Raw genomic sequence first — 24,421 nt, 5'->3', positions numbered from 1 at the left:
GAGAAGCCTTGTGCTCGGCCTGGCTACCTTATAGTGTGTACCTTAAAAAGAATAGGCAGCTACTGATCTACCTGTGTGAAAGTCATATAAACACAAATTTTGTTTCTGACTTTGTTTCGAAAGCAAAGCACATTATATGAGAGTGTGGTCAGGTCGAGCACTAGGATAATGTTCTTGATGATAGGTTACAAAATGGATATGTCCTCTAGAACCTTAAAGTTTGAACTTGTAAACATGAAGACCTCTAACCATGGCCTCGATAATTAACCAATCAAATGACTGTGGGGAAATAATTACCTTTATTTTCCCTTAAACTGTAAAGATACTTAACATAAATGGGCACCCTTTTATAAAACATAAATAACATGATGTTAAAATAGATCTGCACAGTATGCTCTATTATATCGTCACTACTGAACATGCGGTTCTGATCATCTTCTTGCCTCAGGAGGCATCACGGTGCTGTCGAGGATTGTTCCTGCCTCTTCCTGGATGGCCCATCGCGGTCATATCACTCCTGATCCGATTGTGCATCTTTCAGTGCTATGCATATATTGACGGCACCCATGACCTGCTCAATCTTAACTTGTTATTTGTTATGTTATCAGCACAGGAATGGGCTGTGTTCGGGTGTTTCATTGTGGTATGTTTATTAAAGATGTATAAAGTGTCTAATTTCAAATGTACTATGCCACTAATGACCAAACAAACCATATATTCATTAATATAAAGTGTTTATTTAAAAAATGGGGCCTGTTAATGTGAAAGTAAGATTAGTTTGATCCTGCTACAGAACCCATTTGTTTGTTACGTATAAGGATGGGTGTGCTGAAAAGCAGTCTTGTTGCGGTTACTCACTGGCTGGGTGTTGCTGATGGTGGTCGGCGGCTGAAGGAACTTCCTGCACTCAGCATTTAGTTAAAATTATCTGAGTGGAAAGCATTTGTTTCTACCATCTTTGGCTAATGAAGAGGACTCCTTTTCTGCCTTCTGACGTGTATTTTATTGGTGAAATCCTTCCTCTATACAAGGCTGGGCTATGAGAACTCTGGGCATTGTGGAAGACAATATGCACACCACTCACGCTGAGCAAGGCATCCAGACCTGTATGGGGATCTTGGAGAGGTTTACCTCCAATAACTGTCCTTTATTGCTCTTGTCCATGTCAAAAGAGAGGTCAGTAATATTGTTGATGCACCTAAAATCTTCTCACAATCGCTGCATTTCTAGGATTATTTTTATGTGTGTTACACCACGGTGTGTTTCTGCTTATGTAGTTGTAGGATTAATAATTTACTAAAACTCCTACCACATCCACTGCAATGATATGGTTTTCCTCCAATGTGTGTACATTGATGTGTCCATAGGGTTAAAATATTGCAAAAGCTCCTCCCGGATTCACTGCAATTGTATGGTGTTTCCCCTGTGTTTGTTCGATGATGATTCTTTTAGGCTGAAGAGTCATTAAAACTACTTCCACATTCACTGCAATGATACAGTTTTTCTCCAGTGTGTGTACACTGATGTATCTGTAGGGTTGATAATCGCTAAAACCTCCTTCCACATTCACTGCACTTGAATAGTTTTTCCCTTGTGTGTTCGCTGATGACGGCTTAAGTGTGATAATCGACTAAAGCACTTTGCACATTCACTGCACCTGAATGGTTTTTCCCCTGTGTGTGTTCGCTGATGACGGCTTAAGTGTGATAATAGACAAAAGCACTTTGCACATTCACTGCACCTGAATGGTTTTTCCCCTGTGTGTGTTCGCTGATGACGGCTTAAGTGTGATAATCGAAAAAAGCACTTTGCACATTCACTGCACCTGAATGGTTTTTCCCCTGTGTGTGTTCGCTGATGTCTCTTTAATGCTGAAGAGTCACTAAAACTACTTCCACATTCACTGCAATTATATGGTTTTTCCCCAGTGTGTAAATGCTGATGAGTCCTTAACATTGACATGCGACTAAAACTACTTCCACATTCACTGCAATGATATGGTTTTTCCCCTGTGTGTGTTCGCTTATGCCGTTTTAGGGTTGATAACTGACAAAAACATTTTGTACATTCACTACACTTGAATGGTTTTTCCCCAGTGTGTGTTCGCTCATGTTTCCTTAACGTTGACATATGACTAAAACTACTTCCACATTCACTGCAATGATATGGCTTTTCCCCCGTGTGTGTATGCTGATGTATCAGTAGGGTTGATAACAGACCAAAGCTCTTTACACATTCACTGCATTTGAATGGTCTTTCCCCCGTGTGTGTTCGGAAATGCTTTTTTAGGCTTGATAAATGTGCAAAGCTCTTCCCACATTCATTACATTTAAATAGCTGTTCTCCTGTGTGTATTCGATGGTGCATCCTTAATGTTGACGATTCACAAAAACTACGTCCACAAACATTGCAATGGTATGGTCTTTCCCCTGTGTGTGTTCGCTGGTGTCTTTGTAGTATTGATAATTGACTAAAGCTCCTCACACATTCAGTGCATTTGAATGGTTTTTCACCTTTGTGCGTTTGCTGATGGTGCTTTAATAGCGATGACAAACTAAAGCTCTTGCTGCAGCTGTTTGATTTTTCTCTCTTGGTTAGAGTCTCTGGGTCAGGTATACATTTGTCAACATCCCATGACACTGTTCTGTGATGGGCCAACATGGCTGATAAAGCACTTGTATTATTTTCACATTTTCTGTATCTGTGTGGCATTTTGAATGTTTGTTTTCTGATTTAACAATTAAGTACAATGGTCACTAAATACTTGCCACACTCATAACATATGTAGTTCTTCTTTGAGGGTGATCTTGCCTTTAGATTGGAGAATGATTTTGCAAACTTACGGGTGAAGATTCATCATACTTCGGGTGGTGCAAATCAAGATAGTACTCTGTAGTTTAGGCAGCAGAACTCCTCTTTCCTTTACCCTTCCGTTGTCTGGCTCCACTCCGTTGTGCCTTTCTCTGGTTGCTCTGTATAGTGCTAGAAAGAGTTTAAAATGCACTTAGAACACTGAATGATGGTCTGATGTAATTGTAGGATGCAAAACACTACTGTAACCACATCATACGGATCCCATGATCAAAACTGGTATTGCACACGTGTTTATACATAAGGTAGTTTGTCAGCGCCGTTGCCTTAATTTTCTAGAAGTCATTTCTTCGTCTTCTGGCGTGGAGGCGCACAGCTCAGGCTCTTACACTCACTGAATTGCCCTTGACTGCTTCTTCCAGGGTCTCTCAGTTTATGTTCAGGTTCCTCGGACTCCGACTGCACTTAAGTTTTCTTGAATACTGGAGCTCATCATTTCGGACTGTTTCTTGAAGATTGAAAGTATTGTGTTCTTTATTTAAAAACATTTTGTGCATTCAAGGCTTGTTTTCTGTTGGATGCAAAGAAACTTAAAATTACTGCCTGCAAACATACTGGAATATGAATACACAATATTTAACTGGTTGTAAAAGCATCTTTCCTTTACTATCATTGAAACCTAACAAGGGATATTTCATCACACACGGATATTGAAATAAAATTGTTTAGCTGAACACGTCATATCTTATTTTTTCCAGAAAACTTGAGGATTCACAAGTGTTCATACAACAACTTAGTAAAAAAAACAGCACTCTCATAGCGTCATTTTTGTTTTCAATATGCACCATCAGAGAAGAGGACAGAATAAATGCATGGGAGGAGTAACTGATCTAGTGTGCCATCAGGCAGCAGCTGGTTCAGTCTTCTGTAGTCATGCTCTCCAATGGGTTCCGGGAACTGTAGTCTTTTTGTAATTTATTTTAAGGTAACTAGTGTATAGATAAAGCAAGTGCTCCTGAGTCAAGAAAGTAATTTATAACATCTGAGACTTTCTGACACTTAGGAGAATCTAAATTCAGAACATATATACAACATATCATGAGAAGTGCCTACAGGAATGAGAACATAGTCAGATGGTGGAAAGAAGTGGAAAAGAGAAAAAAGGAATGGGAGGAAAAGATACCCACTATCTCCAATGAAGGAGGCCAGAGCAATCACTCCTGAAAAAAGATAAAACGCAGAACTTAGTTAGGAGACACTTTATCCAGTTCTAATTCTACACTTTCAGGGAGGGAGTGGATCTGATATGAACTAGTAGTGGGTCCCCATTCCTTAGGGTGCACTTCTTTTGACAGTGGATGTCTTTGTCAAATGAGAGGATATGAGATAGGGGGTTTACCCCAGGATTTCTGATTCAGGTGCATAGCTCACGTTTGTGTGAAGGGATAGCGGTTGAGTTTATTTATACAGACAGTGTGGAAGAATATTGTGCTCAACACTGACACTGAGAAAGGCATCCATGATATGCGAGAATTTTGGAGAAGTTTAACTGAAAATCGAAACACTTAACCACCCTCCGTGTGCAGCCAGAAGCCCTTTTTATCTACTTAAATATAGGTATTGTGGTCATTCAATCTACCTCCAGATTTATTGCTCTTTGTATATTCGCAGATGACAGACTGGATCTGCAAATGTTGTAATGGCTATCCTGCGGCTGTAGGTGGTGTCATATTCCTCTAACATCCTTTAAAGAGCAGGAGCGATGTCGTATGGTACCACTCCAGTGCCCCGACATCAGTTTGTTGTCCATTTCTTTACAAGCGGTACGAGGCAGTAAATGTGGAATACAAAAGCCTTAAATTGCAACTTTATTATCAGTTACATGCCTGAATAGGAAGGTGGAGGGTATCAGTGGGGAATCTGCAGGTAGACAGAGTATCCACCAGAAAGATGGACACTGCATGTAAGTAACTTTCCATTCTGATAGATACTTCTACCTGCGGAGTCTCTCAACCCCTGAATAAATACTGCAGCAGCAGCATGCCATCCTAAGTTGTTGCGTGCTTATCTAGGTTCCTGATCGATACTGTGACCTTATGCCCCTATTCGGCTATAAACCCATTTATTCCCTATATTGGCATAACCGTTCAAGTGCGATTTTCTGAAAAGTCATCTCTGGCCTCACACGAACAGAGCCACATTCCAGCATGACTCTCTGCTACTTCCTTTGCGACCAATTAGTGCAATGACAGAGCAGCAGTCACTATCTGATATTCCTAGATAACACTCCGAGTTCTTCAACAAGATAAAAACTTAGCAAACCTGGAAATCCCCGCTTGCTATGTTTTGATTAGTAATGGAACTCTAATGAGCAACTGATAACTATCACTTCCTAGTGACATCTTTAATTGACGTCTTATGTCCAGCAAACTTGCGTCAAACCCGGCACCTGTCAGGTATAAATATTACCAACGTTGCCTTAAGCAATGAGAGCGAACCTGTTGCTGATGCCAGCTGCCTGCATGACCCCGTGTTGGTAACAACTAGCACTCTGTCGCTGCAGCCTGCTATCCTGTGGTGGTGAAGCTACTGATTACCATTATCGCCGCTAAAGCGCGACCTATGGTGCAGTACGCTTGAGGAGCCGAGCAGCCGTCCTCTGCGAAGACATCCAGCCCAGCTGCCCGCGGACGCTGTCCCCCGCCTCCTTCCTCGACGCGCTGAGAGAAGCCGCTGCCTTTCTCGTGCAGAGAAATCCAGTCCCGGCGCTTCCGGTTTACCCTCGCGGGTGACTGGGATATCGAGAGAGACCCCTGAAGGAGATACCAATCCTCCATCATTCTATTCAGAGGTATGGTGTTGACTAAACCCTTAGACGAGAATTCTTGAAACAAACCTTGGCAAAACCAACTTAACTTAAGCTACTTACTTACTCCCCTTCTCACGTGTTAGGCTTAGGTCAGGCACACTGGGGTAGGCTTAGTTAGAAGCACCAGTTGAGTATGTTAGCCCAATGTATATATGACTGTATATATGTTTTATTACTTTTAAACCATTGTATGGCTAAGAAACCATATCAATGCTTTTACAGTTCTATTTCGCAATTCTTATCTTACTGTACGTACTTTTTATAATAACAGTTATTGCAATTGTGGCAATACATTTCTCTTGTACGAGAAGAAAGACTGTTCAATAAATGTTAACCTTTATTGATACACGCCCGTCTCTCTATTCTCTACATCTCGTGAAAGTAAACTGCACTAGACTGACTGAGTGAAATCTATGTCTATTGTTTCACACGACCCTAGAGATCGACTCTTGATCTGAGGAGCAAAGTTGTCATGTTGCACGGTTGTTGGAAAACTGAATCCCTTCTTGTCTGTGCCAAGGAAGCTGATCACTTCCTATGCAGAGAAGAAAGTTTCCAGTGACCTCTGAGCTAGTTGGTAACACAACCCAATTAAGTTTAGCATAGTCAGTGGAGGCCTGGAATATCCGCAGTTCCACGTCGATACTACTGTTTATGTTATTCCAATGCGCAGGGCCTAGTGGGAAACTAGGAACTACACTACATGGCGCCCTAACGTTTGGTAAGGCGATAAACTAACGCAAGACTTGTAGAGTAACTCAGTCGTGCATATTTCACACCCCTTTCTCCCGTAAATACTCCAATAGACGTCTGGAGTGGGTGAAAGGTTAAAATCCGCCCGACCTTAGTAGGAAGAGATTCCTATGTAAAGCTCTGGTTTATTCAACGTTGAAGGATACAGTGTTCCAAAATATTGTGCACCTAATCTTTGTCTCCTTGGAGACCTACTCTGCAAAAACTGCATTTATAAAATGTCAGACAATGAAGACGCAGCTAGGCTGGCTTCCATACTAATAGAGGAAGACACGAGTCTCCTACAGGCAGACCCGGATGCTATTATCATCCCGGTCCAGTTAAGAAGATCTATAACTTTAAAACTTATAGAACACGGACTGACACCTCAAGGTGGTACAGTAATTTTCGTGATAGAGGCTCACGAGTATCGGCAGACAGAGGTATTCTATTCATGGATAAACTTTCCAGCGGTAAACGCTATAACACAAGAGTTTCACTATTACAAAATAGAGGAACCTCCGGGAGAGTACGCTCCTTTCGAGGAGATTGAAATCCCACTTAAATTTCAAGAGCACCTGCTCTGGTTTAATGGCGCCCTAAAACACAATGATCACATAACCAGGCTCGGTCCACTAGGTAGACCAGGAGCCACGTGGCCGGTTCTAGCCAGCTACACACCACATCCTGACATTGCAAGAATGTCTAAGGAAGAGCTGTTAGAACAGCTAAACACATTAATAAAAATACATAGGCAATTAGTCCAATATGTAATACGGACTGCAACAGTCCAGCCAGCTGTTAATACACCACAGCTGACCCCTCATCAGGGGAACACAAATAAAATTACACCACAGAACATACATTCATGTCTTGGTAAAACACCCGTAAAACGGGAACAAATTCCTTTCTGGTTAGCCCAGAAAATCACTCAAATAGAGGCAGTATTTCCTGATACTACCCCTATTGAGAAACACAGAATCTTGACCATCTGCCTTCCTATGGGAATCGCACCACACGTGGAGGACTGTGACACTTGGGGTACAGTCTTTGCTTCCATTTACACAAAAACACACGGTGTTCCGTCTATGGCGGTAATACCAGAAGTGCTAAAACAGATTCAAAATGAATTCGGTCCAGAGCCCGCTTTAAATCTAGGTATGAAATTACTGAAAGACTTCAAGCAGGTCACGGCTATATTATTAGCCAACATTAAAGGAGAAGCAGCATCTGTGGCGATCCGCCAGAAGTTGAAGGAAACAGATATAAAAGATCCTGTTGAGCTAGCAAAAATCATAGAGAAATGCTATGAAGAATTAGGTAGAGACAGCTTGGGTGGAAAACCGGTAAAGCCCCAACTGCTCGAAAATCCTGAAAAATGATTTATTAAAAATAATTTAAACACTCCTAAAAAGAGCTGGGATGGAAATAAACAATCCACTCCCAAGGAAAAAGTATTCCAGTCCAGAGGAAGGTCTCCTCGACGGAGGGAAAGAACTCCGACTCGAGAACGCCAGTCTCCCCAGCGGGAGCCCTCTGAGAAAAGATATAACCTTAGAAATAGGGATAATCTAAAAAAACCTGATAGATATCAAAGTATTGATACACGTCCCTCTCGATCTCTTCCACAGAATTCGGAAAGAAGAGGACGGTCAGACCCAGGAGAGCACACCAAGTCCAAAGACAAGGAACCTGCTCAAAATAAGAAATCTCAATTTCCTAAAAAGAAGGTAGCCAGTATTAGAGTAATCAACCATGCCGAGAATACTGAGGACACAGTTGAAAAACGGGGAGTGGGCATTGACAATGTTGGACAGTGCAGCAGAAATCAGTATAGCACGCAAGATCTTGATGAGTCATCTGGAGACAGTGGACACGAATGAATACATTCAAGTTGAAACTGCCGACGCCAGACTTAGCGAGCCCCATAAAATATACGAAATAACATTGCGTATAGAGGATGATAAGACTAGGAAAATTAAGGGTCTATTTTGGGATAAGCTCTCGAAAGGCTATGATATTCTGTTAGCTGAAAAAGATTGGCCCCCAGAGTTTGTCAGGGAGTGCCCTCGTGGCGAAGAAGTGATTATGCCTGCCTTCTCGAATCACATTCCGATTCATAAAAAATATACATATGCAAGGAAATGGGCGGTGGCCCAGGCACCTGCATTGTATAAAAATCACGTAGGATGGGATGAGGATTCACCGCCTCACAAAATCCAATTAAAAAGTGAACCAACTGCCCAACGGCAGTATCCCATAAAGCAAGAAGCTAAAAAACAGGTCAGGGAGATCTTAGATCAACTTGAATACCAGGGGGTGATTGAAACATGCACCTCTCAAATGAACAATCCTTTGTTTCCTGTCTCCAAGCCAGACAATTCATATCGTCTAGTTTTGGACTACAGACATCTTAATACATGTTGCAAAACTTTTGCAGTACAAAACTCGCATAGTGCAGCCCTAATGAATAATATAGTTAGGAAAAAATATAAAACGACATTAGACATTTCTAATGGGTTCTTTTGTCAAAACATTGCACCGGAAAGCAGATATTTGACCGCTTTCTCCGCATTTGGGTCGCAGAAAAAATTCTGTCGACTCCCACAGGGGTTCAAGAACAGCCCAGGACTATTCTCAGCTAGGGTAACAGAGTTACTACAAATCTATGATGATGAAGCATTATCTTACGTAGATGATATTTATCTCACAGACGACGACTTGGATACTCATTTGAAAAGAGTGAACACCATTATACTTGGGTTCGCAGCAGAGGGTTACAAATTCAACTTTAAAAAGTCCCGAATTGCCCATCTGACAGTACTATTCTTAGGGTACGAATTATCAAGTGAAGGGAAAAGCCTAGCGGACAACTTCTTAGAGAAGTGCGCTGTACTCCAAGCTCCAAAAACGCTGAAGAATTTACAATCCATACTAGGTTTTCTGAATTTCGGAAGAACTTACATCCTAAATTACGCAGAGAGGGTTAAACCTCTCTACGAACTAATTAAACCTGATTTTAAACAAATCAATTGGACTCAAAAACACACAGAAATTTTGAGATCACTGCAAACAGACATGTTAGCAAAAACAAAATTAGATACACGTGACAACACGATCGATCTTGTAATCCGAGTCATCACAGGAAGATGCGGATTCACGTACCTAACCTCTAATGAGGGAGAAAAGGTACCTATTTCAATTAAATCTCACTTGTACACACAAGCAGAAAAAACATTCAGTCACACAGAAAGAACTGTGAACGCAGTGCAAATCGCATTAGCAAATGAACGAGAACTAGCACACGGCAAAAGGATTAATATCCTCACAGCGGAATCCGCCTTCGAAGCGCTATTCAGCCCAGTAAACCTGCCTACAGTGTCACTGGATCCGAAATGGATACAGTGCATAGATTCTCTAGGAGCGGAGGACGTGAAATACTATTTCGCCCCGCAATACGAAGAACTGAATGATTTAGAGTATGAAGAAGAATATCCTCTGCCAATCGAAATTCTGCCTCTCCCATTATATGCCTGTATAATCTATACAGATAGCTTTGTACAGCATTTCAACGTAGAGAGAAAATCCTACGATGCAGCATGTGCGATCATTAAAGGTCGTTGGCTGTGCGGTAAATTCAGACCGAAAATAACAAAAACCGAATCAGTAAAGTACTGTTCGGTTCAAAGAACTGAAATCAGATCTTTAAAGATGGCGCTCGAAAATGCAGAACGCGAATTCCCCACACTTATCGTGTGCGATTCTCATTTTTGCGTCAATTCTTATAATAATAAACTGCAGAGTTGGATCGAAAACGACTACAAAGATGACACAGGTGCCACAATAAAGCATAAAAAGCTCTGGAACGAGGTAGCTCTTTTACACAAAGAACTACAAAAGACTCACGTGATTCACGCACAGAGTCTTCAACGTGATGGCGTTCACGTTGCAGGGAATTCATTGGCTAATACAGCCAAAGCGGAAGCAACTAACCCGGCTTCCGTAGCCACAAAAAAGCGTACAGATAAATACATAGACGGGGAAACCATGCTGGCAGTAAAAACGACCGTAAAAGGCGACTGTGCAGCACTACCCGTAAACTATCCACTCAATTATGCATACATAATCGATGCAAACTCCGTTCCTTTTGCTCGAATCCCTGGAGTGGGGGATAGAGTAATTCCAAACACGAACAGGAGAATATTTTTAATAGCAGACGCACACATGGGTTTGGGTCTAAGGCACAGAAAGATCAAGGAATCACTGACTGAATTGCAATCAGTATACTGGTGGCCAGGAATGAGTGTAGAACACCAAATATATGCAAACAACTGTGAAAACTGCAATAGGGATCGCAGTAGCGAACCTTGCTACCGGCTACCAGTCAGAAAGAGCGTAACGCTGCCTGCACCCCAACCTGCGTCCTATTAATTAGTTAAGACGAAAAGCACTTTTTAAAAATTGAGGCCTCCAGCGCTCGGCTGACGCTAGAACGGTTATAAAAGATTTGCGAGTCCATATCGGCACATACGCAATTACCACGTTCCATTCTGACCAGGGTCCTGCTTTCAGCTCTCGAGCCTATAAGGAGGCCATGGCCAGCATGGGAATTGGGTTGCGGTATTCTTGTCCGTCGCACAAGTGTGGTAGAAAGAAAAAAACGGGACATAAAGCAATCTATAACAGCGAAGGTATTAGGTTCAGGCGCTGGGAGGGTCAAACATTTAATAAGTGTCCAGACTAGTCTTAACAACATGCCAAGAAATTCTCTAAAAGGTTTCAGCCCATACGAACTATTGTTCGGAATTAGAATGCGCGTTCAGGACCTCGATAGTCAGATGTCAGTGGTACAAGAAGAAACAAAGCACTTTGATGTAAAAGACCGTTTGGCTGTTTTACAGGAACTGAATGAAACAAGAAAATCATTAAGCAACATAAAGTTAAAGCAACAGCCAAGTACCACTGACGAGGCACCACCCGCAACAGCCCCAGCAAGGCCTGTCTGGATTCCAAAGATTGGGGATCTAGTCAGAGAAAAGATCGCGGTTAAGAAGGAATTTGGGCCTTCTTACAGAAAAGCAGTACCTGTCTTAGCAGTCACCGGAACAAGATCAGTTGTGCTACCGCCCCTTGCTGGTAAAAAGGAGAACAGAATCGTGTCTATCGATCTGGTAAAACCACAAGCATGTGGCCTATAATCAACAGTAGGCCCAGTGGACTCCCAAGAAACAACGAATACCCAAACTTGCAACAATCCAAGAGGTTCAAACTGAAAGACTAATCACATTCGATCAGCCTGCAGTGCACAATGAAGGACTATGCAATAATGCCATGGAACTCGTGCCTCTTGAAACACAGATTGAAACAGTTCGTCAAGAAACACCAGTCTACACTAATGTGGCATCAGAAAGTGCTACGGAGAGACAGATTGAAAGAACAATCCCATCAATTGACAGAACTGCCTCTGGTTATTTCATCAACTTCGACAACTTCTCTGAAGATTTAAACGACCCGAAGTGATGCCAGAAACAAAAAAGTCTTTTAAAGAAAAAGCAACAGAACTCTTTCATCAACTGAAGAAAATCTACCTTGTTTCCCCTTGGCTAGAGTTCTGGTTCGGTCTAGGTGTATTTTTCCTCCTGCTTTGGCTCATCATGGTACTGTGTTTGGGAAAATTCATTGAAGGAAAATATATTACAATGGACACAGCAAGTCAGAACATCAACCTAGTCCTGAAGCCACACAGATCATCCCACGTGAAGAAAAGAGAACTGTCAACAGTAAATGTCACAGCAATTCCAATACCTGGTGGGGTAGTATGGGAAAAAACTGACTATGAGATCTATGGTCCGGTCGAAATCCTGAAGTATCCTCATCAACTAAAGGTTTCCTTAAGTGACTTTGTTACACCTAGTACATTCTCTGATGATTGGGACTTTAACAGTATTAATGACATGATGTCTGATTTAGTAATGTCAGCTAGATTCACAGATCATGATTATTTACAAGGTTCATCTAGTTATGAGCAGTTATTCTGTTACACCCACTATGGGGGATCATTACTTGCATAAATCTGCACAGCCTAGAAATGTTTTTATGTATAATCAATGGGAACATTGTTCTACACCACCTAAAAGCAGCTCTAAAGCATTTTTGGAGAAATTCAAATACTTCTCAGGGTTTAACACAAGTGATGCAGAAACGTTTTTTTATAAACTGTTAGATAAAACAGGACTGAAAACAATGCTGACAAATTCTAAATTGATATATTCAGAAGCATTTTATGACAAAATGATGACATTTGGTTTTGATTATTGGAAAAATAATATTGAAACGAAAACAATTTGGGGTACAAAAGATTGGCAGGTGCAAGGCATTGAAGCACTATTTAGAACCTGCATGATACCAGAACAAATGTTGTTTTTAAATGACACAATACACCAAACATCTTGTCTTGGCCTAGCTAAGATCAAAGACCTTAAAACACCGTCTATACCAAAGCCAATAGCTGAGAATACAACCACAGATATTGAATTAGACGTGTCACAAATTTTACATTTCAACAGAACACATCCTGATTGGAAAAAATGGTTAATCTGGCCTACAGACACAAATAGCTGTCAAGATAGATTCCTGAATAAAACACAGGGTTTAAAAATGACCAGATTAGACCCTAGATATTCCCAGAGACAACATCCAGGGATTATAACAACATACAGTGTAGGGAAACTCTGCCTAGAATGGCTAACTTCGTCCACACTGGCTGAAATTAAGCAACACTTGTCTTTATTAAAAGATGGTGCTGATTTGCGCGATTTCATTCTTGGACCACGCAAACAGCGTCAAAAGCGTTTCATAGCGACCAGCATCTATGCTGCTTACAACGAGGCTTGGAAAGTAAAGCAAATTGAAACTGCTGAGAAAATACGAGAAATTGATCGTATTAATTTGGAGAAATCACTTTCTGTGGTAGACAATGGGTTAACGACTCTGTCTTCCAGAATATATTTGTTGGACAATATTGTATCCTCTGCCTTTGATGTGATAGACAGAGATTTGCTTATGTTACAACAGGGCCAGTCTCAATTACGCTCTATTATGGAATTAGGCTGGACGCTGCAAAATCTTCGTTCAGGCTATGTGCCTTGGCGTTTGATAAACACAACGTCATTATTTTCCAGTTTTAACCTTACTGATAAACAAGTCAAGTCAAGTCATAAAATTTATATAGCGCACTACATACCCAGAGGGTTTCAAGGCGCTTAGGAAGGGGAGGAGGATTATTTGTCAAAAATCCACGTTTTAAGCTGCTTTCTGAACGCTAGGTGATTCTGGGTGAGGCGAAGGTAAGCGGGGAGTGAGTTCCATGTTTTGGCAGCCAGGTATGAGAAGGATCTGCCTCCCATGGTGGTCTTGTTGATGCGAGGTACAGTGGCGAGGGCTTGGCTGGAAGAGCGAAGTTGGCGGGAGGGGGTGTAGAAGGACAGTCGAGAGTTGAGGCAATCTGGTCCGATGTCGTAGAGTGACTTGTGTGCGTGGGTAAGCAGACGGAAAGTAATCCTCTTATTGACGGGTAGCCAGTGGAGGTCTTTAAGGTGACCAGAGATGTGTTCGTTGCGTGGGATGTCTAATATGAGCCTGGCTGAGGCGTTTTGGATTCGTTGTAGTTTCTTCTGGAGTTTAGCGGTGGTACCTGCGTAGAGGGTGTTTCCGTAGTCCAGTCGGCTCGTGACTAGAGCGTGGGTGACTGTTTTCCTTGTTTCGGAGGGGATCCAGCGAAATGTTTTTCTGAGCATGCGAAGAATGTTAAAGCAGGAAGAGGATACGGCGCTGACTTGTCTGTTCATTGAGAGTGAGGAATCCAGGATGACGCCAAGGTTCCGTGCGTGGTCTGTCGGGATGGGTGCATTTCCGAGGGCTTCCGGCCACCAGGAGTCGTCCCATGCAGAGGGGGATTTACCTAAGATGAGGACTTCTGTTTTGTCTGAGTTCAGTTTCAGACGGCTTTGTTTCATCCATTCGGCGACTTCTTTCATTCCTTCGTGTAGGTTAGTTTTGGCGGTGCTGGGGTCCTTGGTGAGAGATAGGATCAGTTGAGTGTCATCCGCGTAAGAGATGATGTTGAGGTTGTGTTGGCGGGCGATGGCCGCGAGGGGGCTCATGTATACGTTGAAGAGGGTGGGACTGAGTGAGGATCCTTGTGGTACGCCGCAGATGATTTCAGAGGACTCGGACTTGAATGGTGGGAGACGGACTCTCTGGGTTCTTCCGGTGAGGAACGAGGTGATCCATTCCAGTGCCTTTCCTTGGATTCCGATGTTTTTGAGGCGTTGTAAAAGGGTGCTGTGGCAGACTGTGTCGAAGGCTGCAGAGAGGTCGAGGAGGATGAGGGCGACTGTGTCTCCATTGTCCAGTAGAGTTCGAATGTCGTCTGTTGCTGCGATGAGGGCGGTCTCAGTGCTGTGTTTGGCTCGGAAGCCAGATTGTGAGGGGTCGAGTGATTTGTTGGCTTCGAGGAAGGCAGCGAGCTGGTTGTTGACAGCTTTCTCGATGACTTTGGCCGGGAATGGAAGAAGCGAGATGGGGCGGTAGTTTTTGAGTTCGGTGGGGTCTGCTGTTGGTTTTTTCAGAAGGGCGGTGAGTTCAGCGTGTTTCCAGTGTTCTGGGAAGGTAGCGGAGTTGAAGGAGCAGTTGATGACGTCTCGGAGGTGCGGAGCTATGATGGAGTCTGCTTTGTTGAAGATGTGGTGAGGGCATGGGTCTGTGGGGGATCCAGAGTGGATGGAATTCATCAAGCGGATGGTGTCCTCAGTTGAGATTGGGTTCCAGGCGTTAAGGGTGTTAACGAGGGGAAGATGGTCATCTGATGGTAGGGAGGGTTGGCTTCCGGGTTGGTTGTCAAAGCTGTTGTGGATGTCAGCAATCTTGTTGTGGAAAAAAGAGGCTAGGGAATCGCAGAGGGCTTGAGAGGGGGTGATGTCGTTGGAGTTGGCCGAGGGGTTGGAAAATTCCTTGACGATGTTGAAAAGTTCCTTGCTGTTGTGGGCGTTGTTGTCAAGTCGATCCTTGAGTGCTGTTTTCTTGGCTTTTCGGATCAGTTGGTGGTGAGTACGGATGGCGCTTTTGAAGGCGTCCTTGGTGCTGGTGGATGGGTCTTTTTTCCAGGCCTTTTCAAGGGAGCGGCACAGTTTCTTGGACTTCTTGAGGTCATCGTTGAACCAAGAGGCCTTCTTGATGCCAAGTTTGTGTTGACGTTTTTTCAGTGGTGCTAAGGTGTCGGCGGTGTTGGATAACCAAAGGGTGAGGTTGGAGGCGGCTTCGTTGGCGTTAGAAGAGAGGGCTGGGGAGGTTTGAAGGAGCGATGTGGAGATCTGCTCCGTGGTGATTTTGTTCCAGTTTCTTTGTAGAGTTGGTTGGAGGTGGATGATGGGTTTCGGCTTGTTGTAGGTGAAGTGAACGCAGCTGTGGTCAGTCCAGAGGAGATCCGTAGTGTGGCTGAAGGAGACATGGTTGCTGGAGGTGAAGATGGGGTCGAGTGTGTGACCTGCGATGTGGGTGGGGGAAGTGACCAGTTGTTTAAGTCCGAGGTTGGCGAGGTTGTCCAAGAGGATGGCGGTGTTGCGGTCGTTGATCTTTTCAAGGTGGAAGTTGAGGTCTCCCAGAAGGATGTAGTCTTTGGAGGGGAGCGCGTGTGGGGTGATGAAGTCCGTGATGTCTTCACTGAATTTTGCGCGGGGTCCTGGTGGTCTGTAGAGGAGGGTGCCTCGGAGTGTCGTTTTGGGGTCGATGTGGATCTGGAAGTGAAGGTGTTCGGAGTTAGCGAGGTTGGCGTCAGAGCTGGTTGAGATGCGGATTGATTTCTTATGGACGATAGCGATTCCTCCTCCTGTATGGTCGGTGCGGTCCTTGCGTGTGATCTTATAGTCATCAGGGATAGCGATGGCGATGTCAGGGGCGGAGGAAGCGTTCATCCATGTTTCCGTTAGGAAGGCGACGTCAGGAGAGATGGTGTCTAGTAGGTTCCAAAGGTCAATGGCGTGCCTGTGGACCGAGCGGGTGTTGAGAAGGATGCATTCTAGGTGGTTGGGGTCGGGAATCTGTGTTGTGGTCGCAGCGGAGATGTTGTCGGTGCCGCTAAATTTGCAGGAGAGGCAGGAGAACGGGCCATGGGTGCGTCCAGGAGCGGCTTGGACGCAGTTGGGGGCGCGACCGGGGTTAAGGGCTAGGAGGGTGGCGGCATCGTAGGTAACGCGGGGGGACTGGGCAGCGCGAGGGGCAGGGGGTCTGGCGCTGGGCGCGGTCCAGGCGCGGACGGGCGTAGACGGGCTTACCTTTGGCGCACCTTCGGCGGGGCCGAAGCGCGTGGACGCTGCGCGTGTCGACATCTGACATAAATGGACAGTGGAGGGGGCGGAGCGTGGGAGGGTCAGCTGGGAGGCGGTAGCAGGGGAGGGTAGGCGGGCCAAGGGGTCAACAACAAACAAACAGGATGCTAAAATGGAGGATGGCACGAGAAACGGGGGCAGATTACTCTAAGGCGGAATTGCTGAAATAAATGCACACAGTAAAGCTGCACTATAAATAGGGTCACTGGCGGCAGTAGTTACAGTTCAAACAAACAACTTTGCGCTCAAAAGTGATTTTGCATGCGAGGTTCGGCGCTGTGTCAAATCAATGCGCTATGCTTTTAAGTGTAATGCTATCGCGACCAAAGCGCTGTGTGTACGATACCGAGTCCAATTCGGCAGAGGCGCTTCAAAGACGAGGAAATCAGGCAGATTCTGTGGCCAGGGAGCGTGGGTGGAGCGACCTCTTGGATGCAGATCCAGACGGTCACAGCTGCAAGCAGGCGGAGGTGAGCGCTGTATTCGTGGGTGGGAGGGTCAGCTGGGAGGCGGTAGCAGGGGAGGGTAGGCGGGCCAAGGGGTCAACAACAAACAAACAGGATGCTAAAATGGAGGATGGCACGAGAAACGGGGGCAGATTACTCTAAGGCGGAATTGCTGAAATAAATGCACACAGTAAAGCTGCACTATAAATAGGGTCACTGGCGGCAGTAGTTACAGTTCAAACAAACAACTTTGCGCTCAAAAGTGATTTTGCATGCGAGGTTCGGCGCTGTGTCAAATCAATGCGCTATGCTTTTAAGTGTAATGCTATCGCGACCAAAGCGCTGTGTGTACGATACCGAGTCCAATTCGGCAGAGGCGCTTCAAAGACGAGGAAATCAGGCAGATTCTGTGGCCCGGGAGCGTGGGTGGAGCGACCTCTTGGATGCAGATCCAGACGGTCACAGCTGCAAGCAGGCGGAGGTGAGCGCTGTATTCGTGGGTGGGAGGGTCAGCTGGGAGGCGGTAGCAGGGGAGGGTAGGCGGGCCAAGGGGTCAACAACAAACAAACAGGATGCTAAAATGGAGGATGGCACGAGAAACGGGGGCAGATTACTCTAAGGCGGAATTGCTGAAATAAATGCACACAGTAAAGCTGCACTATAAATAGGGTCACTGGCGGCAGTAGTTACAGTTCAAACAAACAACTTTGCGCTCAAAAGTGATTTTGCATGCGAGGTTCGGCGCTGTGTCAAATCAATGCGCTATGCTTTTAAGTGTAATGCTATCGCGACCAAAGCGCTGTGTGTACGATACCGAGTCCAATTCGGCAGAGGCGCTTCAAAGACGAGAAAATCAGGCAGATTCTGTGGCCAGGGAGCGTGGGTGGAGCGACCTCTTGGATGCAGATCCAGACGGTCACCGTAGATCAGATCAGTTTGGCACAGAAAGGAGCAGACTATACAATCCTGAGCATCGAAAGACTCGAGAGATTACCATTGACAATGTCAGAGAGTCCTGTCATTGAATGGATAATACACGGAATTATCACAATTCCGATAACAACTTTCCGCTTTAAAAAGTGCCTTGAATACATACCTGCTGGCCAGTATGAACAATTGGGTAAAGGATATGTAAAATCCATATGGAAGTTACCATACACTCATTCTTGCTATAGTGACAGCGACAAAAATGTATTTCTTAGTGGTGAGAACTGTAAACATTCACTAAGCGGTATACTTTTGTGTCAGGGTATTAATTTACACGGAGCATGTGATGGAAATTCAAACAACCTTTCATGCCACCAGCTAGTCACACCTGCAACTCAGATAGAGCCCTTCTTTATGCAACTTTCGAACGGGAGTTACATTCTTAGAACGGATCACAGGTGCTGTGGCCTCGCGCCAGGGACAAGTTATCTAGTACAAGTAACATCCACGGTCAAATGCTGTATGCAAGCATTGTTTCCGAGCGGGCCTCCAGACATAGTGACTCCCCTCTGGCCTCGTCTGAATCTCTATTCTATACGAATTGATACATTAAGCAAAATGAAATCTGTGCTTTTACAGACAACAGTGCCTATAACGTCATCTAAAGAGACGTATGATCTTCTAGTTGCAAGGACAGCTACTGAAATTCATGACCTTTTATCAACAAATTGCCCCGTGCATTTCGTAGAAATGTTCAGCCAACTCCTTAACATGTCTAGTGCAACAAGCATCCCAGGCATATTTAAGACAGTCTTTACGGGACTGCTAACACCCTTCCAGGCAATTTTGGGAATCTTTCCTAATTTTGTGCACTCCATCTTTGGTGGCATTCCACTATTTTTGGGACTCGTTGCAGGGATTCTATTTTTGACCATCCTGCTACGTTATGGCAAGCCTCGGCTCAGACATAGCTCCCTTGGGAATGGAAGAGACAATCCTAGCAATGCGCTACAGGGACAGGATAACTAACGTCCTCGGATTGGCCAGGCTGAGAGATCTAAACATGACCTGGTTCCTTTCATTCAGACCGATATGGCAAAATTGCATTTTACCTGTGCTACGGTGTATGCTTTGCGGAGATGAATTCGTGTTGGACATCTGTCTTTCACTTCCATCAGCAGTACCAATGGACGTCGATACTTTGCTCAGTCCAATAACGGCTCACGCATTGTGTTGTCCCCAGCGGCTACCAATCCTGATGACGGCATTTGTGGAGACTCCTGTACTACAGCCAAGTGGTAACAGTGGAGCGAGTGACAAAAGCAACATCATCCAGGTACAACATTCTGTGAGCATTGCTGGTCCTGCCTTCGATGACAGCAATCATTCTCACACCTGCCAAGTTACAGCGCTATCTAATTTGGTTGAACTATCACCTGAATTTGTAGACCAATTCTTTGAGAGCCTGTCTGATACGATGTTCTCACCCACAGAGAAACAATAACTTTTTAGAAGCTTTCCGACACACAGTGTTCCCATGAACTCTGAATTCGGCCTTCAGTTTTGATCAACAAAAACTGCCAGGAGCTTTGGAAATCTATTTTCTTTGAATTGGACAATTTTTCTAATATTGACCCCTTTTTGGCACGAACAATTCTTTGCTTAACGTAAAAACTATTCTTAGAGAACAGAAGCTTCACACTTCTATTTCTAAACACATCTAGAGACATAACAACATAACACCAGCCTCTAGCACACATGTTATTACAATGCATTTTTATGTGATGATTTATCTCGCATTTCTTCTGTCAGAGATACTTCATGTGTAATTCTTTATGCATAATCGTTCATTGATTTCATATGCAATAATTTTTGAATGATTACTATGCTTTAAAAAACGTACAGTACCTAAATTCCATGTATTACAAGTACGCCTATTTCGAATGCATTTATGTATTTTGGGGTGGGCAATGTTACACATGCATCTAATTGCTTAGTTTTAGTAATTTTGATGGACATTAACCCGTGGAGTGGGTGTTGCGTGCTTATCTAGGTTCCTGATCGATACTGTGACCTTATGCCCCTATTCGGCTATAAACCCATTTATTCCCTATATTGGCATAACCGTTCAAGTGCGATTTTCTGAAAAGTCATCTCTGGCCTCACACGAACAGAGCCACATTCCAGCATGACTCTCTGCTACTTCCTTTGCGACCAATTAGTGCAATGACAGAGCAGCAGTCACTATCTGATATTCCTAGATAACACTCCGAGTTCTTCAACAAGATAAAAACTTAGCAAACCTGGAAATCCCCGCTTGCTATGTTTTGATTAGTAATGGAACTCTAATGAGCAACTGATAACTGTCACTTCCTAGTGACATCTTTAATTGACGTCTTATGTCCAGCAAACTTGCGTCAAACCCGGCACCTGTCAGGTATAAATATTACCAACGTTGCCTTAAGCAATGAGAGCGAACCTGTTGCTGATGCCAGCTGCCTGCATGACCCCGTGTTGGTAACAACTAGCACTCTGTCGCTGCAGCCTGCTATCCTGTGGTGGTGAAGCTACTGATTACCATTATCGCCGCTAAAGCGCGACCTATGGTGCAGTACGCTTGAGGAGCCGAGCAGCCGTCCTCTGCGAAGACATCCAGCCCAGCTGCCCGCGGACGCTGTCCCCCGCCTCCTTCCTCGACGCGCTGAGAGAAGCCGCTGCCTTTCTCGTGCAGAGAAATCCAGTCCCGGCGCTTCCGGTTTACCCTCGCGGGTAACTGGGATATCGAGAGAGACCCCTGAAGGAGATACCAATCCTCCATCATTCTATTCAGAGGTATGGTGTTGACTAAACCCTTAGACGAGAATTCTTGAAACAAACCTTGGCAAAACCAACTTAACTTAAGCTACTTACTTACTCCCCTTCTCACGTGTTAGGCTTAGGTCAGGCACACTGGGGTAGGCTTAGTTAGAAGCACCAGTTGAGTATGTTAGCCTAATGTATATATGACTGTATATATGTTTTATTACTTTTAAACCATTGTATGGCTAAGAATCCATATCAATGCTTTTACAGTTCTATTTCGCAATTCTTATCTTACTGTACGTACTTTTTATAATAACAGTTATTGCAATTGTGGCAATACATTTCTCTTGTACGAGAAGAAAGACTGTTCAATAAATGTTAACCTTTATTGATACACGCCCGTCTCTCTATTCTCTACATCTCGTGAAAGTAAACTGCACTAGACTGACTGAGTGAAATCTATGTCTATTGTTTCACACGACCCTAGAGATCGACTCTTGATCTGAGGAGCAAAGTTGTCATGTTGCACGGTTGTTGGAAAACTGAATCCCTTCTTGTCTGTGCCAAGGAAGCTGATCACTTCCTATGCAGAGAAGAAAGTTTCCAGTGACCTCTGAGCTAGTTGGTAACACAACCCAATTAAGTTTAGCATAGTCAGTGGAGGCCTGGAATATCCGCAGTTCCACGTCGATACTACTGTTTATGTTATTCCAATGCGCAGGGCCTAGTGGGAAACTAGGAACTACACTACAAAGTAGTGGGTAGCAGTTTCTTTTTAGTAAAGGCATACAAGATCTTAATGCAAACGCCAATCCACTGTAACAGAGTCCTCTTTGCGGTGGAGAAGTGTGGCTCACTGGTTAGAGGAGGCAGCCCTGAAAGCAGAGGTCAGCCCGGGACCAGGGTTCAATTCCCGGCTCGGCGGGGTCTTGAGTCCCAAAAAAAAAATGTCCATGGACTCGACAATTCTCGCTCCGGTGCCTACTCGATTCACGGGTTCACACTCTGCGACTCTGGGCAATAGCTTGCTTAATCTCCACAACGGCCCCACGCGGCGGGATGCCTGGCTTTCACCTTGCGGATACCCTGCCGGGGTTATCTCACAGGGGAATACCAGGACGGGCTCCCTAAGCAAGCGCTTAGAAACCGCTTGGTGATTTGCGCTATATAAATTCCTGTACATTTACATTTACATTTACCTCCTTGCCATTTTCCTTGCCCACATATCAAAGAATGACCAATCTTCTGATACTTCTACGTCCAGTTGATACTCCCGCGCCGCACGGCCACCAGCTGTGCCGGTGCCCTCTCCCCTTGCTGCTGCTCCCAGCCTCGCTCTCCTCGCAGGTCCGCCCTCCTCGGCGGCCTGCCCTGCTGCATAGCTCCGCTCGCACTCTGTGAGCGCTTCCCCCTCCCCCTGGGCCGGCTCCGCCGTCCACGGTAGGACTCGGCTGCCCGTTTCACTGTATTTTACTGCTGACGTGTTTTTTTCCTTTTTTCCCTCATTACTGTACCTCCCACTTGGCTGTCCCCCCTGTGCCCTCCTGCATTTTGTCTCCTTGTTGTGTATCCCACCTGGTTGTCCCCCTGTGCCCTCCCCTCCCCGCTTCCCGCCGCCGTTCACACGGCCACGCCCTCTTCCTTTCTGTGCCCTCCCCACTCCCGCCTCCCAGCTGCCCTCCCGCCCACTGGTCCATAAATAGGGACCGCACGGCGCAGTCCAGCGTGACCTGCTTGCAGGACACTCCCGCGCCGCACGGCCACCAGCTGTGCCGGTGCCCTCTCCCTGTGCTGCTGCTGCTCCCAGCCTCGCTCTCCTCGCAGGTCCGCCCTCCTCGGCGGCCTGCCCTGCTGCATAGCTCCGCTCGCACTCTGTGAGCGCTCCCCCCCCCCTGGGCCGGCTCCGCCGTCCACGGTAGGACTCGGCTGCCCGTTTCACTGTATTTTACTGCTGACGTGTTTTTTTCCTTTTTTCCCTCATTACTGTACCTCCCACTTGGCTGTCCCCCCTGTGCCCTCCTGCATTTTGTCTCCTTGTTGTGTATCCCACCTGGTTGTCCCCCTGTGCCCTCCCCGCCCCGCTCCCCGCTTCCCGCCGCTGTTCACGCGGCCACGCCCTCTTCCTTTCTGTGCCCTCCCCGCTCCTGCCTCCCAGCTGCCCTCCCGCGCTCCGCCCCCCCCCCACTCTCCACATATGGCAGAGTGGCAAACGTGCAGCGTGCACGCGCAGCGGGCGCGCCCTAAGCGCGCCGAAGGTGCGCCAAAGGTAAGCCCGTCTGCGCCCGTCCGCGCCTGGACCACGCCCAGTGCCAGGACCCCTGGTCCCCGCAGACACCAACTCATCCGCCGGACCTACGCCGCCGCCACCCTCAACGCACTCAACACCGGCCGAATCCCGGGATGCTACCGAGCCACCCCGAGACGAACCCACAGACCCTTCAGCTGCCACGCCTGCAAGTTCACCTGCATCCGGACCTGCCCCGCACCAGCACCCGCCAAGCCGAACACCAGCAGCAACCACCTGAAGTGCATCCTCCTCAACACCTGCTCCGTCCACAGACACGCCATCGAACTCTGGAACCTCCTCGACACCACAGCTCCTGACGTCGCCTTCCTCACGGAAACCTGGATGAACGACTCCTCAGCGCCCGACATCGCCATCGCCATCCCAGAGGGCTACAAGATCACCCGAAGAGACCGCGACAACCAGACTGGAGGAGGCATCGCCATCATCTACAGGGACACCATCCACATCAAGACCAACACCGACGATACCCTGACAACCGCCGAACACCTGCACTTCCAGATCCACACAGACCCCAAAACCACCCTCAGAGGCACCCTGATCTACCGACCCCCGGGACCACGCACACAATTCAGCGAGGAAATCGCCGACTTCATCAGCCCGCATGCCCTCCCCTCCGCTGACTACATCCTCCTGGGGGACATCAACTTCCACCTGGAGAACAACAACGACCGCAACACCATCACCCTGCTCGACAACCTCGCCAACCTCGGTCTCAAGCAGCTGGTGTCCACACCCACCCACCTCTCCGGACACACACTCGACGCCGTCTTCTCATCCAGCAAAGACATCGCCTTCAGCCACGCCACTGGACTCCACTGGACGGACCACAGCTGCGTCCACTTCACCTTCAAAAGAATAACGATCCACCACCACCAGCAACAGGTTGCTCGAAGAAGCTGGAACAAGATCACAGCCGACCAGCTCGCCGCATCCCTGAGCCAGCACCCTCCCGCCAGCTCAGCGAACCCCAGCTAGGCCGCCGACAACCTCACGAAGTGGATCAGCAACTGCACGGACGAACTCGCCCCACTGAGGACCCCGCCCAGCAGACCCGGCAGCAAGAAGGCCCCATGGTTCACCGATGAACTCAAGAGCTCCAAGAAGAACTGCCGAGCCCTCGAGAAAGCCTGGAGAAGGGAAC

At 46.0% G+C, this 24,421-nt stretch overlaps 2 protein-coding genes across 2 annotated transcripts in view; both read right to left on the bottom strand.

Moving 5' to 3' along the window:
- Positions 1 to 24,421, bottom strand: part of LOC147736989 (uncharacterized) — a 412,373-nt gene that overhangs the window by 368,616 nt on the left and 19,336 nt on the right. The gene's annotated exons all lie outside the window — the stretch shown is intronic.
- LOC147736990 (uncharacterized) lies at positions 431 to 3,359 on the bottom strand. The gene has a single exon (XM_086934230.1). The coding sequence runs from the start codon at positions 2,710 to 2,712 to the stop codon at positions 1,567 to 1,569; it is 1,146 nt and encodes a 381-aa protein (XP_086790356.1). The 5' UTR covers positions 2,713 to 3,359; the 3' UTR covers positions 431 to 1,566.

Source organism: Lissotriton vulgaris, chromosome 1_1 (genome assembly GCF_964263255.1).
Source record: "Lissotriton vulgaris chromosome 1_1, aLisVul1.2, whole genome shotgun sequence".
NCBI classification, from domain to species: domain Eukaryota; kingdom Metazoa; phylum Chordata; class Amphibia; order Caudata; family Salamandridae; genus Lissotriton; species Lissotriton vulgaris.
The sequence above is the reverse complement of the archived record's forward strand: the minus strand, read 5'-3'. Positions and strand labels throughout refer to the sequence as shown.

What these genes read in the sequence shown, in the direction of transcription:
- LOC147736990 (XM_086934230.1), bottom strand. Translation starts at nt 2,712, where the DNA reads ATGCCACACAGATACAGAAAATGTGAAAATAATACAAGTGCTTTATCA.